This window comes from Nyctibius grandis, chromosome 17 (assembly GCF_013368605.1).
Source record: "Nyctibius grandis isolate bNycGra1 chromosome 17, bNycGra1.pri, whole genome shotgun sequence".
Classification (NCBI taxonomy): Eukaryota; Metazoa; Chordata; class Aves; order Nyctibiiformes; family Nyctibiidae; genus Nyctibius; species Nyctibius grandis.
The window spans coordinates 4,498,534-4,514,738 of NC_090674.1; the positions used below are offsets into that span (position 1 = coordinate 4,498,534).

Below are 16,205 nucleotides of genomic sequence, written 5' to 3' on the forward strand. Positions count from 1 at the left end.
AATAAAAATTACTTTAGTTCTGAGAAGTCAGAGATCAGCATCACAAAGGGGACAGAGACCTATCCTAAGGCAATGTATGAAGCCAGTTTGACTTTCATCTCTGTGAACAGATTCAATTTTTTTTTAATGTCACTTTTTTTTTATGTCTCAAAATGGCATAAACCATATTTTTTCAGCCGAGTACACGTATCTTGCCTTTAACATCACAGCTAGCAGAGGTCTGGAAAACTACAGACCTAGCATATCCTGCAGCACCCACTTCTCTTGGAAAGATAAATGACCACATGAAGTTAAAAGCAAAAAGGATAAGACAGGGCCCTGGGGAGATGTGCACATACATCTGTTTATGATGCTGACAGGAACAGCATAAGGGAAATGAAGAAGAGGAGAATATATCAACCAGATTTGCAGAGGATGTTCATTCAGCCAGAAGTCGTCTGAATAAGAAACTCACGATTTTCTGAACCCTTTTAAAGCCCAAACTAATAAGCAAGAGACATATAACTTTAAAGACTACAAGAATCTCTGAGCATTTGAAGCAGGATTATACAGTCAAAACTGATGAGTCAGAAAACTCAAAAAGACCCTCTGCACATCCCTACCTTTTTCTTTAACTCCACACTGATTGCATTGGCTTCTTTCAGATATACTGCATTTCCCCAGAGCTGGTCCCTCAGTGAAGTAAACTGGTGAAATTTCCACTTCCTGAAAGCCCACTGTGCGAGCTCATACTCATGTCGTGTCCAGGGCACTACGAAGAGCAAAGAAGCAGAGAAATAAAACACTGTGGCTTCTTCTCTAAACCATCACATGCAGTACCAAATACTACCGCTGACTGTGTCATCAAGTTCTCAATACCTTTTCTGGAAGAAAAGAACAGAAAACAAAAACCTGCATTTTTATTATTCAGTGAGGAAAAACCAGATTCAAACTTCCTCACCACCAGCACTGTAGCTATAATGATCAGGTAAGATTTGGAATAGAGAAAACAAAATAAATTCTACTTCTATTCTTTTATATTAGTTAACAGTTATTAAAGCCAAATACTGAAACAGTGGAATGAAAGCAAGTATTATGGGAATAATAAACTCTATCTACTGTCCAGAAATGGAGTTATATACACATGTCACAGCATGAATTCTAAGAATTCCTACCAAGGAGAAAAAAGAAACTTCAAAATCAAAAGAAGGAAACAAAGGCAACAGTATTACTTTGGTTTAAGACATTTGAACTCTGTTAGTGCCAAGAGAGAGATTCCTTCAAATTCAAGACCACCAAATCCAAGCTTGTAGTTAAACTGATCTAGTTTGTGCATCAGTTGAATTTGGGGATGTATATCTACTGCTTATGTGGAACTTATTCTATGAATAGGTATTTTACATCTTTATGCTGTGAAGATTACAGATCAAGAAGTTATGAAGCACTTCACAGCTTTCCAAAGCGAGTTTTCTATCTATTGCAAGAGATACCACAGCAACTGCTCCTTTAGGCTTGGCTACATCCAAATTAATTTTAGCTTCAAACTCACCTTCTTCCTCTTCTTCTTCCTCCTCTGTTGTTTCAGCTGCCAAGGATCGTGTCTCTACCTGCTTCTGTAAGGCCTGCAGCTTACTCTCATAGTCCTGTGGGGAGAGAGAGGAGATACCGTGTAGGAGGACAGACAAAAGCAAGAACAGTTAAGAGAGACTAACACCTCAGATGGAATGACAGACACAGAGAACAAATATATAAAGACGTTTCCATTAATGCTCAGAGGTCACACACCAACATCGATTGTTTTAGTACAATCTGTCCTTGAAGAGAGAGAAGACAGAGGCCAATAAAATTAAGATAGTAGTGATGTTTTTTAAAATCATCAGATACACATGCTCACAGTATCTGTCAGAAGGAAAGGTTTAGGCTTTTTTTTTTGCTAAAGACTGGAAAAAGGTGATTTTTGGGCACCTGCTTGCTGCTTTCAGGGAAGTAGGAAAGAGACAGAAATTGAGAAAAGTAAAGAAATAAATTTAAAAGGGGAGGATTATTCACCTTCATTTTCTCAAACAGAAGGATTAACAGCACCACTGATTTGCCTTTTGATACAAAAAAAATCATTTCAGATTTTAGAAGAAAAAAAGACATTTTGTTTTCAATTAGATTTTCCTCTTGGGATTAAGTATCACTCTCTCACATGTGTATTTAATATATCACGAGATGAAAAAAATACCACCGCCCTTTCAAGCGGGCAGAGAAGTCTGTGCAGAGGTTTTCCCACAGGGAGCACTCCAGCAATACCTTCTGGTGTACGAGCATTTTCTTCCTGTTCAGCATAATCACATCTTGAAATAAATGCTACTAAGACCTAATGACCCTTTTATTATTTGCTGGTAAAACAAATACAAATTCAAGGTATTTAGAACAGACACACTCTCTGTGCTCCCGATCTCAGAGCCTAGCTCACTACTGTATTTTATTTTTTGGAGATAACCCTTTGGCAGATATTACACAAGTGAAACTGGCTTCTCAAGATTTTTATACAAGGGCTGCAACAACAATTCACTAAGAGTGTTACAGAGTTTTTAAGGACAATTCTTGAAGCTACTCATCTTGTATTCCAACCTTCTCTCTTCCACAGTCCCAAATCCTAAAATTCTTCTCCAATGCGCTGTTTGCAGTAACGCATTCTTAAGTGTAACAGCTATAAAAGGAAAGCTTTACACTTCCCTCCCATCCTATTTAAGCATCCCACCTAAATAGCTACATTACTTCGTTTTCCCAGAGCTAATACTTAACACTGCCACAATGTGGTTGTGTCAAATTTAACACAAGTTCAGTCAGAAAGACCTTTGGTATTTGGAAAAGAGATAAACCTAAAGTACATTCCTTTAAGTTTATAAATAAGATTTCCTGGAGGTCACATTAAAAAGAAAAAAAGGTAGCTGGGCTCAGAACAACCACCTGAAAATGCAGAATTTTCAAAACCACGAATTCAATACCCATGTCCTTTAGGGAGAGAAAACGGAACTATTAAAGATAAATTTATCTTAAAGATAATGGCCTTTGTATAAAGGCTGCATTTTAATTTTCTAATTTCCTCTTGCAATTTTAATTGGCTAAAATGCTCCTTCATTTGTGTCTGCTCTATTCACTCCAAGATGACTACATACTTACAGTGTAAGTAATCCTCAGGCCAGCAGCAAAAGAACTACAGACAAAACAAGCATATATCCTTTCTTTTGATATTCCTTCTGAAATTCTCAATAACTCACCAAAAAACTATTCTAGACTCCATGAGGAGGTTTCAGACTTATCTATAGTTCTGAAATACCCAGCGTACTCTTAAAAATTCATTAACAAAGGCACTCTCTCTGATCTTTTTTCCTCCCCACGCATGTAGATAATACTATTACATTTGAAACCAAGATAAAACAGGTCAGATGTGAAGTGACAGAAGCAAGCTTCTCTTACTTGCAAGGAAGGGCAAAATAATTTATTGTCCTGTAGTCTGAAGTAGCTAATCTGAGGGTGTCACTTTGAGTAGCTAGATTGTAGAAATGAAAAGCTCTTCAAGTAGTGTTTAGGTAGAATCTTTGATCAGATTCTTTTGGAGAAACTGAAAAGCTGCAGAGGGAATGGTAAAAATCAGGAGCATTCCACTGTGAAAATTCTACTTCCAGCATGAGAAAAACAAGCATATTAAATTCATTCAAAGACAAAGACCTGCTTCTTGTCTTCTCTATTTTCAGCCTTGTGAGCTAAGTAAGTGTATCTTCTGTACATTTAAATACCTAGAGAAATAAATGCTTAATATAAGGAGACATTTTTTTATTGACTCTACACTTATAAAAATTACTTTTAAAACTAAGTAGTGATGTTTATTTTCCCATAATGAAAAAAGAAACAGGTACCATTTCCCTAAGCAGAAAAACAGGACTAAGATTGCCTCCTGGCACTTCGTAGTATTTAAAATAATTGGCACTGAGCACTAGATGAAGGATGAATTTCAGGTTGGTACACACAGAAGGTGCACTGACTGCACTGTAAAAGGGGTTGGTTTGCTCTGCTGAGAAACCAGTCAGCTCTCCAGGTCAACACTTCCACATCTGATTAGTGATAATACACATATAATTGTTAGTACTGATGTAAAGGTGCCTCAACTGCTAGAAAAGAAAAAAACCTGCATCTACAAGCTGCCCTGAAGGTCCATGCCCTAGACTCTGTGGAAGCCAGTGCACATTGTTGTACAGCTTCAAACTGGTTGATATCATCAGCTCCATGAATGTGGAGAAAGGGAATACAAAGTTTATTTTGCCCAGGGGCATGGAAATATCTAAAGCCACAATAACCACAGATTTTCTGAAAACAGAAGAAAAAAAAAAATCATACACTCAAACTAGGCCAAGCTTTTTAAGGCCAGACTGGACCAGCTTTTTAAGCAGAACACTGCACCATAACAACTTAGATTCTTTGGATCTACGTTGACATCTGCAAAGGTACTGTAGTGTATGCGATTCCCTCCTGTATTTGAGGGATACAAAAAAGACAGTTTCTTTTGTCTTCTGTGAGCAAATAAATGGAGAACAGCCAGCTCTGTATTTTCTTCCAGAATTTAGATAAACAGCACACAAGATGGTACAATGGGACAGCACTGAGGAGGCCTATGGCTTGTATCCCCTTGCACTATAAAAAGCTTTTTTTTTTTTTTAAATAAGCTATGTGACAGTAGACACAAATCTGTGTAGGCTGCTTTTCACATAACAGCAGAAAAATCAGGGTGGACAGACTTTAAAGAATCTGACTGAGGAACAATTAAATAAACCTTTTAAATTCTCCTAGAACAATACCAACCCCAAGACAAAAAATAAAATCAGGACAAGCCTGCAAATAAGTTTCATTTCGATTTCACTGAGACAAGTCTGACACTTACAAGAGTATTTCATAGTTTATTGAAAGAGCACTTGTTACAATACAAACCAGTTCTGCTTTTCACAAGGCAGATGCTTGCTCTTAAGACAATCCAAAACTTGTTTTTTCTTAAACAATGGACAAATCTGAAAATCTCATTTAATTCAAAGGCAGCTCACTGCTTGCTTTACAGTACAAACAGGTACACAGCATAGATTTCTCATGTTGCAGCTCCTGAAGTGGTTCAATGGGAAGTATCCAAGTCAAATTTCAACATATAAAGGATAAAGAAAAAATGTCAACATATAAAGGATAAAGGACAAACAGTGAGGGAGATATTGAAACTATGCTGAATGTACTGGTAAAAATAGCATCCTCTAATTAAATAGATCACTGAATTCAGATTGCTTGAGAAAGGATGTTGAAGCCAGAGGAGCATTAGTGGTATGTGTTTCCCCCCCACCCCCCAAATCCACATGTCCCTAGCAAGTCCTAAAGGCTATTTAAGAAATCATCACTAAGGCACAGGTGGATACAAGCCAGCTGCCAAAGCACATCAGCACTTCGCAATGGCAATTAAGCTCACTAAAACAGCACTCCCATCACAAATGCCACATTCCCATTAACCTGAAAGCCTTTTCACACAGTCTTCTAGGGAAGCAGCTGTTCGTTAGCTCCATTAGTACAGAATTTGGAGGGAGAGGTGTGCATATTTCTGAGTAGTCCAAGGACATCCACAAGTTCTCACATTGCTTCCCTTATCAGATGAGGCACTGCACTCTAATTAATACTCAGTTCTTAAAGCGGGCAATTATTTTTAAAGGACTTCTTTTTTTCTCCAAGTCTTCTGTAATATCCTCCTAAAAGCCAGGGAAAAAAGCTGCTTCCTCTGAGCAGACTGGGCTCCATTTTGACATTGACTATCCTTTTTCTTTTTTGTCAAATCATACAACAGAAAAAAGAGGGTTGTTTTCCTAGTGCTGCACTAAAACAGTGGGGCAAGACAGACTGATGGTAACCTATTGTTCATCATCATCACCACCACCACCACCCAGGCATTCACAGATATTTCTTCTCAGATTTTTAAGCTGAAATAAATTGGCAAAAACTTTTTAGTGTTTAGCGTTAAAATATCAAGTAGCAGGAGTTTTTAATCTCATGTCAGTACATGTAGTTGCATGGACTTCAAAATTACTCCGTGTTCAGTCACGTGGTGACTTCACATCAGCAGCCACAATCCTCAGCAAAAATGGGACAGGGGATAAAATTGGTTTGATCTTCTCTCACAACCTATCCCAAGAAGACTAACTCTTGTTTGGCTCACGTATTCCTACGGAATTGAGAGGATTTTCCCAAGCATGCATTTTAAAGAGAGCCCAAGCCTTTCTGAGGATATGAAAGAACTCATTACTCTTGACATGCACAAAAACAAAGTGCAATGCACTACTAAAACAGGATTCTAAAACAAAGGCAAGAGCAAAATATTATTTGCAGCCCAAAACTCATTTTGCAATTCCGACTCAAGCTCAAAGAAAGTATTGCTCATCTACAAAGCTTCTTTAAGAATCAAGACATTTTTGGACATGATGCTTTATTTCCTTCGTTCAAGTAGGCCAAAGCATGAGACAAATCTAAGTTACAAAGCCATATTTAGATACAAAATTAAACCTGCCGTAAAAGAAAATGTCCAAAGTGAGGGGACCAGCTGATTCTTTTAGGACAGTCAGAGGATTGACTTTGTATCTCCTATATCAGAGGGCCAGTATCCTATCAGTAACACATGTGCAGAGACTTACGAGTTGACACTTGATTAATCGATACGTAAATGGTGCATGGCTGCCACTTACCATGTGTTGCAACCAGCAGCTACACGGTTGTGGGGGGTGGGCAGGGGGGGGAGTAGGACAGGAAAAAAAATAAGATGGAAAGTAAGCTTGAGGCACTTCCTACTCACCTACAGCTATGCTGAAATACGTACAAGTAACAATTACCAGTAGGGCTTAGATGTTACCAAAAAATAAGCAACCTCAGGTAAATTAAGGACATTTGTGCAAAACAGCACAAATCATTTACCTGTACAGATACACAGTGAAGTGGACCTATCTCACCAAATGTGGTCTAGTAGCCAATTTTGTTTTTAAAATTGCATTCAAGTTAAATTTAAAAGCAAACCAAGTCCTCAAAGCTTTAGATTGGCTTATACTTAAGTCCACAGATTTTTAGAAGCAAGTGCAATTTTGTTTTGCACTTTAAGAAACTCAGAAAGAAGAAAGTGTATCATTAAAATTGGGAGTCTCCAATTGAGATAAAACCCCAAGCTCATAAAGCCTACTCCTTAATCAATAGCTTTTCTGTAATTTGTTTGAAACAACCTGAAGTGGGGATTGCAAGCATTTGTTTTATGGCAAATCACCTGTAAATACAGACCTCTTCAGATCAAAATAGATTATTAAAAAATCTAACTTGTATTTTGAGTGTAAGGGAGAAGGAAAACTAATCTTATTTTCTCCTCAAATTGACCTTCTCCTTTATTAAACAAGTCTTGAAATGGGGGTTTAATCCAAGACCAGAGGCACTAACATGAGGTATTACATTAAGATGAAACAGTTCAATTCTCCTATCTTTGAGAATTCAGCTAATTCAAAGTAGTGACCTACAAATCTTCATAAAAATAAGTATTTGAAGAACATCTCCTAGACACATGCCCAAGAAAGCTGAAAACACAAAAAGATTTTGCTTTTTGAGGCTTCTTCCTGCACCAGAGTGTCAAAAAAATCCTAGTTCCTTTCCACAATCTCTGTATAATAATTAAAAACTATTATATTTAAAGATACAATGGGAATTAGAAAAAGCTTATTTCCAAAGTATTGCTTCAGCAATATATATATATTCTGACATAAAATTCCATTCAGGCAGGTTTAACTGTCACAGCAACTTCATATCAATAGTTACGAATTTAAGCAGAAGGAGAGAAGACATCCCCTGTTCAGGGAGTAGGACTGTTGTGACCCAATAGCTCTTCTTAATTTCTCTATTAAAAAGCCACATATCTTGTCAGCCGACAATTTTTGGTTTACAGATTATTATTATTATTAAGAATTTGAGTTAAGAGTGGAAAATATTGTTCTGAAGAGCCAGATCAATTTAAAAACAGATGATCAGTTTCCTTATTGCTAAGAAAAAGGTCACAAGAAACATTCAATGCTATTAACTAAATTCCTCTTTTGATTGTCTACATAAAACACAGGAGGAAGGTAGCACTTTGTAAGTTCCAGACAATATTTTCAGTATTAGAAAAATACTCCAAGACACACACAAAAAAAATCCGGTAAATGAGCTAGCAGGGAAATTCTCCTCTCCACATCCCTCCCTCCAAGCCTTCTAGTCTATGAAAAAAAGTTCTTACAATTTTTCAGAATATTCTTCCAATCAATGTCGTTAAAACTGCAACAAAGTCACATGCAAACTGAGCGGGCTGAAGGGCCGGTACCTTGTGGTTGTATGTCGAATTACTCAAGTTCTACCTGGCCAAACAAAACCCAAGACATAAGCAAAGCCAAGCCTGGCTGTTTCGTAACAATAAGCCAGAATTGCCCCTGCTTCCCTCCTCCCCCAGACTACTCCTGGCCAACTAATCATACTGTGGTTTCTCTGCCCGCTTTGAGGTTAGGTGCTGAGAGCTGGCGCCTCATCCGTGGGGGCGTCACAAACTGGTTATAGTGGTTAAGCCGGTCAGTCTGTTTTGGGTGGAAGGTAGCGGCATTGCCTTCTGCACCGCCTCCGTTGTGATTGCAGTACGGTTGTCTGTGCTGGTGGATGTGCCGTTTTTGCTGGAAAGTCTGCAGGTCTGGGTTCTGCTGCCCGCCGTACGAGTGCAGTGATTCGGACGAGCCCGATGCCTGACGCCGCAAGCCTTTTTGAGAGCCATTATTGAGAGAATTGCTTCTCCAGCGCAACTGAGGTGATGGCGGCTGCTGCTGATTGCTGGGCTGTGGCTGTGTGTTTAACTGCTGCCTGTTAATTTGGATATTATCTTGATTCCTCTGGGGACCATAAAGACTCCACAGCTGCTGAGGGTCTTTAGATGCAGCTCTACTTTCTTTGTTTTCATCTTTGTTCTTTTCATCTTCTTTTGGAATTCTAACCTCTATAACTTCATCCTCTGTGATAATTATATGGGTGCCTGGACTCCACGAGTTCCTGTGTTTGGGATTGCTTTTGAAAGGGAAGCGGGGCTTCCGATTTTCAGGCGGAATAAACCGGTGAGGCATATTTTGGCGACGAAGTTGTTTTGCTATTTCCTGCTGCTGCAGATTTTTAAATCGAATCTGTTCTTGCCTCATCCAACGTAATCGCCCACGTCTGAAAGCTGGATCACCTGCCATTAACTGAGAAACACGCTCCTCTTTAGCAAGTTCATCATTCTCGCTTCTTTTTAACTCATCCATAGGATTCTTATCCACATCCACCACACTGGCAGAGTTTGGAGACTTAGCATTAGCTATGGTTGACTGAGCTTTCTCTGGAGACCCTATCAGAGGTAAAACCTTCTCCATTTTTAGCATCTTATTTCTAAGAACTTTTATCTCTTCATCCTTCATGTTGTTCTGCTTCTTCACTTCTTGCAAAATATCTTCCAATTTGTCTATATGCACCTTAAGGTCATCCACATCAGTTATTCCTTTACCATTGGCCATAACATCTTCGATTTTCTCATCTCCAACTCCTACTGTATCCCAGACATCACGAGCAACAGCTCGCCATGATTCACGCTCATTTGGATCTTTTTTCCCATACATGGCACAAAGCTCTTTCATTTTAACAATGGCCAGAGCCTCAATCTCCTGCCTAGTGTGCCTGAAGTCATTGAGTGCTACCTCATAGCATATCTCTTTCACAGCCTGAATCTTTAAGTCTGAGATGGTAACCCATTTGGAGTCTTTGCTAAGGCGTCGACGTTGGGGTATCTGGTACATTTTAATAGGCTCTCGTTTCTTCCCACTGCTGGGGAGGCCACACTTTTTTACAATGGTTTGGAGCTTGCTGGGGGGCAGCTTCTCTCTCAGGGAAGTGATCAGTCTCCAACTCTCCTCACACGATCTCTTGTCCGAATCATCCCCACTATCAGAGTCTGCATCCTTTGGAGAAACAAAAATCAAGAAGTGGCCCCAAAATAACCAAAATTAAAATTGTAAGAAAATGGAAAAGCTAAACAAGAAGTAGCAGGCAAAGAAAACTAAATCAAAAATCAAAATAGAACAAGTGATAAGGAAGTCCCTGAAGACTGAGTGTTAGGACATTAAATGTATCTTCAAGAGTCATGGATTGTCAAAATAGGAGCTCTTCACTAAATTAACATATTTAGAAGTCTTGTTATCTCAAAATAGCAGATAATCTAAACTCTTCCCTCCCAATCCCTTCCAAAATCTTTAAATAGAGCAACTAAACCCAAGTTCCTGATTAAAAAAATTAAAAACCAAGTGTAAACTGCACTTTACACATGCTACAAAGACATGCAGATCCCCGCCACACACATTTGCCTTGGTGACTGCTGTTGCTTCTTTCAGCAAATCCTCCCCAGGTAGGTGAACACAACAGCCATCATAGAAGGTGTCATGAGCAGCCAGAGTAAGTCGGGTTAACACTGGTTAGTAACGTTGCACGTGGTTGCAGGGATGCTCAAGTTTAGAATCCACTTCACTACAATAGCAGCCAGAGAAGTGTTAGACGATAAGAAAAAATGAAACAGAAGCAGCCGAAAGGTTCAATGTTAAAAGGACTGTAAGTGCCACTATGACAGGTGAAGACAGTGGTTCATACTCCAAGACTTGCTACAAGCTAGAAGGATATCCAGCATCAGAGTTTCAGAGGTGGGTTGTGGTTTGTGGGGGTTTTTTTCCCATTTGTCACCTTGTTGCTTAGTTAAAACAAAGAAACCATTAACAGTCTTTTGTCTGTCCGAAGAATGAGTTTCAGAAGAATGTAGCAGTAATGACTTTTTTTTTTTAGATTGTTTTATATGAATTCTCTATTTGATATCCTTGATTTGTCCTCTTCTCAAACCCTAGAGCCTGGAGCTTCCACACACTTTCTAAGAGTTATGCATGTTTTGCTGCTTCATTACAGGTTTTCCACCTTTTGCTAAATGATTTTTAGTGAGCAGTGCTTCAGGTTTCCATACACTAGGAATGTCTGTTCAAGTATACTGCCACCAGAAGTTAAGGATATCCATTACTGCTTACTGCAACCAGGAATTAAAGTCAGACTACTTTTCTTTAAAGGATTATTAATTTAAGACATCTCTTTAGCAAACAAAAAGTCCTATGTATTATTGTGATCCAAACATCTTCAATAAAACACAGCAGTCGGTCTCTAATGAACCTCTACCTAACACCCTTGGTTTTCACATAGCGGATTACAATACATGAGAAATCCAGAACAGTAACAGCCAGTTATTCTAAAACCAAAGGACACCCAGGTCATGGACTCAGAACCACAGGTTCCTAGACTTAAGACTTCGGGTAGAAGACCACGAAGAATGGGGAATACAACATAATTTGTTCCGGGAATGATGAAAGGGAGCAAAAGAAATACTGTTCTGCCCTATGGCCAACAAGCTCGACAGCCTAAGATTCACATTATTTGAGCTTTTTGTGACCTTATGCATTTTTAAATATTTAAGAATAGCACTAGAGAATCAGCTTCTAGTTTAGGCCAAAATATATGCAAAACCCTAGTTTAGAAACAGAACATAAACTCTTTGTGAGTTTATAGCCAACAAAATTTGTGGCCTAAGGAAAGAGCATCTAACAAACTGCATATTGCAGTGGAACAAAAATGCTCTGGAGGAAGACTCTGCACAATCTACACGTTCAAGGTTATGTCCAGAAATGCAAAACACAAACTACTCAAACACTAAGTCACAAGTTCCACAGGATTATTCTTATAGGTTACAAAATTACCGTATTACTACTTATGGGTAAAGCATGTCTTGTGTATAAAAAGCTGATTAAGAGACACTATGTGGTCCTGGCCCTGTGTGCACTCAGAGGTTAACCAGACCAATTAATATCGGTATATACCCACATTCTAATATCAAGTGGTCACTGCAAAGGCATTATGACCAAGAAAACCAGGAAGATTTTACCTCTATTAAACACATTTTCACATTCAATTTGTAAAATGAAGAAGTATTATTTCTATTCCCTAGTAATACTAGCAAGGCAAATATATTAGTTGTAAATTTGGAGGGACAAGAGCTATTCATTTATTTTTTTTGTATAGCTCATCTAACAAATAAATACCCAAATTGGCTGGAATCCCAGCACAAAAACATCTGGTAAACAGGAGTAGCCAGCTTCTTATATCCAAGATTATACTCCAATTTAGAACAAGAATACTTATATTTCAATATCAATCTTACAGAGCAGTAAGTTAGAGAACCTGATACTGCAGCTAGATATTGCGGCAATGTAAATACTTTTAAGGTACACAAGCTGAAATGCATTCCCAATTTCCCAATCATTATTCAACTACTGTTGTATGAATGCATTAATCCTGTCTGTTCCAGACTGCATACAGTGACACAGAAACAATGAGATGTGTCAAGAAGTTTTGCTGTCACCTTAAATATTCTGATTAAGCATTGCAATAAGCAGGATACTGCTTAACAGATCAATGAGCTCATTTGATATGATCCCTTAAAACTAGGAACTGTCCTTCAGGAATTACATTGGTAATGCACATAGGATAGTCTTCCACCCCTGTCCACTAATTGAAATGAGCAAAACCAAAACAAGCTTAAAGAAATCAGCAACTTTATTACAGTATTAAACAACTCACTATCTAAAGAACCTTCCCTTAATCTTAAGTATATGGGGAAACAAATTCCCTTCACAACACTTCTATAAATGCAGACTTATTTGAAGCAGCTCCTCAGACAGTCAGTTCTCACACCTTTAATTCATACAATAGCTTAGCTTTTGCCTGTAAACTGAAATTTAAGGGAGGGAATTCCATTACTTGCATCTCCTTTGACACACAGCCAAAACTTACTCGATACTCAAAACTATTTTTCTTTTCACATTGCACTGATTTTTGCCATACTACTTTCAGCTACACAAGTTTTAACTATAAAATTGCAGAGATGAAATATTACATTAGTCACATCTTAACTTCCTTTCTGAACTAAGTCTTGCTTTGGTTCAAAGTCTGCAACCACTCCTCTCCATCCAATAAATTAGTCGCTTGCGATGAAATAATTAAGAGATGCAGAAATCTTTAAGTGTATAATATAAAAAACAATTATGTAGCTTCTACCTATGGAAGCTGCAGCACTTTGCTCCATTCTGCTTTTGGGTGAAGGGAAGAGCTTTACAGTTTAAAACCCAGCATGCATTTAACCCACAGTTTTCAGTGGTCTCAAACTAATACTACAAACAAATGAATCAGGATTTTGAAATTTTTATTAGAATTCAGGCACAACTCCATTTGCATTCTGATTAAAAGACAACCCAATGTAGTTAAAACAGAATCAGGAGACTCAGTTTTCTTAAGGAAATCTAGATTTCATTTCTGGGCTTAGTCTTGTTTTTAAAATTCACAGGGTGCTTGAAGACTGCATGCATTTCTATTTGTAATGCACTTCAGAACATATCTGTTGTGAAAAGACTGAAGTCTTCCTACACAAGACTTAATTTATCAGACTTCCTATTTAAGAAATAGGTGGAATGGTGGAATTCCCACTGTTCTGCAAGATTTAACATTCCCTTTGCACACTGCTCCCTAGTCATAACCCCACCATCGGTATGTGTACCATTAAGATCCTTACAAGGAACTCCATGCAGGGGGAGGGAGAAGGGTTAAAACATGCACAATGCAGCAACATTTTCAGATATCATTCAAAAAAATAAATCTAGCATATCAATGTTCTAGGAATCTCTTTGGCAGCACAAAATTAGTATGTTCTGGTGATCCAAGACAAAAATAAAGGCAAACATCCCAAGAAGTAGCTGTTTAGACTACTGAAAAGGAACTTCAAAAAAACCACAGAGCATAGAAATGCCCTTCTTTCAGGTTAAGTTGCAAGAAATCCAACCTGTCCCAAGAACTGATTAAAGCCTCTTCACTGTCAATTACAATCTCTGAATTAACATGAAGGAGCTCACTCATACTGATAATAATTCACTGTAGGCACAAAATATTTGAAAGCAAAGGGAGAACTGCATTGTGCAGACAACCCAAGCAGGATTCCTAAACTTTCAGATAAGCAAGGACAGGAATTACTGTTTGCCAAAGGTATAGTTAATCTTAAGTAAGGACACATACCAGCCTTTGCTGCTCCAGCAAGAGATCAGCTTCCTCCTTCTCCTTCTTATACAAAATCTCCATTTCTTGTAATCTGAAGATGAACAAAAGAACAGAAGTAGCCAAAGAGGGCATTATTTTCATGTTGGTATTACTCTATGCACATAGTCCATGAATTACAGTGACAAAAATCATTCCATTCAAAAGGAACTGTTATTTGTCTATTACAGTACTATAGAAGTGAAACCTCCTATCAGTCCTTCACCAAAAAGCCTATAGAGTTAGTGGCAGGTGCTTACCTGTGATTTTTAAAGGAACTAGAGCACCAAAACACTTAAATAATGAGGAAACTTTCTGAACTTTCACAATAGGTAGCAGAGATGCTACGTCGCAGAATCTAGGTTTAGGTTTTGCACAGACACCACCTAAATAACCTACAGCTGACTCCTGCTTGTTTCAGGTAGAAATTTTGGGTTATTTTGTTACCTTTTCTCCATCTCCTGCTTCATGTCAATGCCCTGCTTCTCCAGAAGTTCCCTCTGAGCAAACGTCCAGTCAACTGGCTCAGAGGGAGTCTCAGCTGACGGTGTTTTCTCTCTTTCTGCTCGTGCTTGCTCTGGATGGTTGAATCTGAAGACATGATTTTTACCCATGATGATACGATTTCCTAAAAACAGTAACACGAGTTAACTCTTTCATGTAAGGATTCCTTTTTCCATTGACAAACATCACTGAATGATTCATCCCATTTATCCTGTTGCATGACAGCGTAAGACTGCCTATGAAGATTTCTACATACATTCACGTTAACTAGGTGACAAGAGAAAAAAAGAATGCCTGGTTTGTACAGAACAAGCCACTGCTGATAAGAAGCAGTGCTCATGGAGGATGCCATCACCCTCAGGGGTCCGATCTAATAACTCAGCAGAGTTTATCAAAAATCAAAGGACAAACTTGGAGATTGACCAACAGTTGCAGTAAATAAAACATCACTAAATCCCATTCCTCTCCTCCAGTGACAGTGCCAAAATACGGGCAAAAGCCACTTCAGCAGAATTTTCAGCTTGGAAAAGCCTAACTTCAAACACTGGAATGCACAGTGCTTACTTTGCTTTAAAATTTGGTTTACATGTATTTATTTTATTTGAGTCCTAATCAGTGGGATTTATGGAAGGATTTTACAGCTTCTTTTACACTAATGTCAAAAGAGCTGAAGAAATCTAATATTTTTAAGTCTTTCGGCTAAATCCTAGAGATAGCAGATATCTACAAAGCCTGAGGCATGTGCGTGATGGAAGACAGTAAAACTCCTCTGCTCTTCCAGAGAACATATTAACGTAGTTAAAATTTTAAAAAGGCATTCTAGTAAAGAGACCTTCAAAGTAACCAAAATTGTTCTTCTCAATATATTACTAAAATACAGGCTCTGAAAGATGCCAGGGACCATGTCTATATTCTTCTAGTAACTCCATTATCTAGAGGCAGGAGGAAAAATAACTACTTTTTTTTAAAAGAAAGTAATTACTAAATGATAAAGTCATGGTATTCAATATGAGCTATATGCAGGCACAGAACAGCAAAAGCTGTTCTTCCTTCGTTGTCCAGACTTGTGCTGAAGTCAGTACTCTTGGTTCCATGAAAATACTCACTTAGAACTTGGTGCAAATAATTCAGAGGTGGTGGTTTTGTTTGGTTGTTTTTTGTTGGGTTTGGGTTTTTTTGTTGTTTTTGTTTGTTTGTTTGTTTGTTTTTACCAGTAGAAAAATGGGGAACAGACACAGAAAGCATCACAGCTTGAAAGAGACAGGTTAAAACCCATAATTTAGGGAAGTCACTCCCTCCTAATTCTTCCCCCACATGCCTTTCTAAAGGAATGTAGAGGACTGAGTAGGAAATCTAATGAGAGCAAAGAGAAGCTGTTGTACTTCAGCAGAGGGTCATCCTAGCTTTGCCAGGAAACTGGGAATTTTCCATCAGCAACTGACAGTCTGTCTGCTCTGTCTCACTGAGATTGC

General features: G+C 38.3%; 1 protein-coding gene across 2 annotated transcripts in view; it reads right to left on the reverse strand.

The window, feature by feature from the left end:
- KIF1B (kinesin family member 1B) overlaps positions 1 to 16,205 on the reverse strand; it is an 88,740-nt gene that overhangs the window by 32,048 nt on the left and 40,487 nt on the right. The window contains exons 20-23 of one of the 2 annotated variants that reach the window (XM_068415222.1): positions 14,677 to 14,857; positions 14,212 to 14,284; positions 1,529 to 1,622; positions 603 to 751 (exon numbers count right to left, since the gene is read on the reverse strand). In XM_068415222.1, the coding sequence (XP_068271323.1) occupies positions 603 to 751; positions 1,529 to 1,622; positions 14,212 to 14,284; positions 14,677 to 14,857 (497 nt within the window). Of the gene's footprint in view, positions 1 to 602; positions 752 to 1,528; positions 1,623 to 4,902; positions 10,023 to 14,211; positions 14,285 to 14,676; positions 14,858 to 16,205 lie in introns of those variants that run through there. The other variant, XM_068415221.1, reaches the window with a different exon arrangement.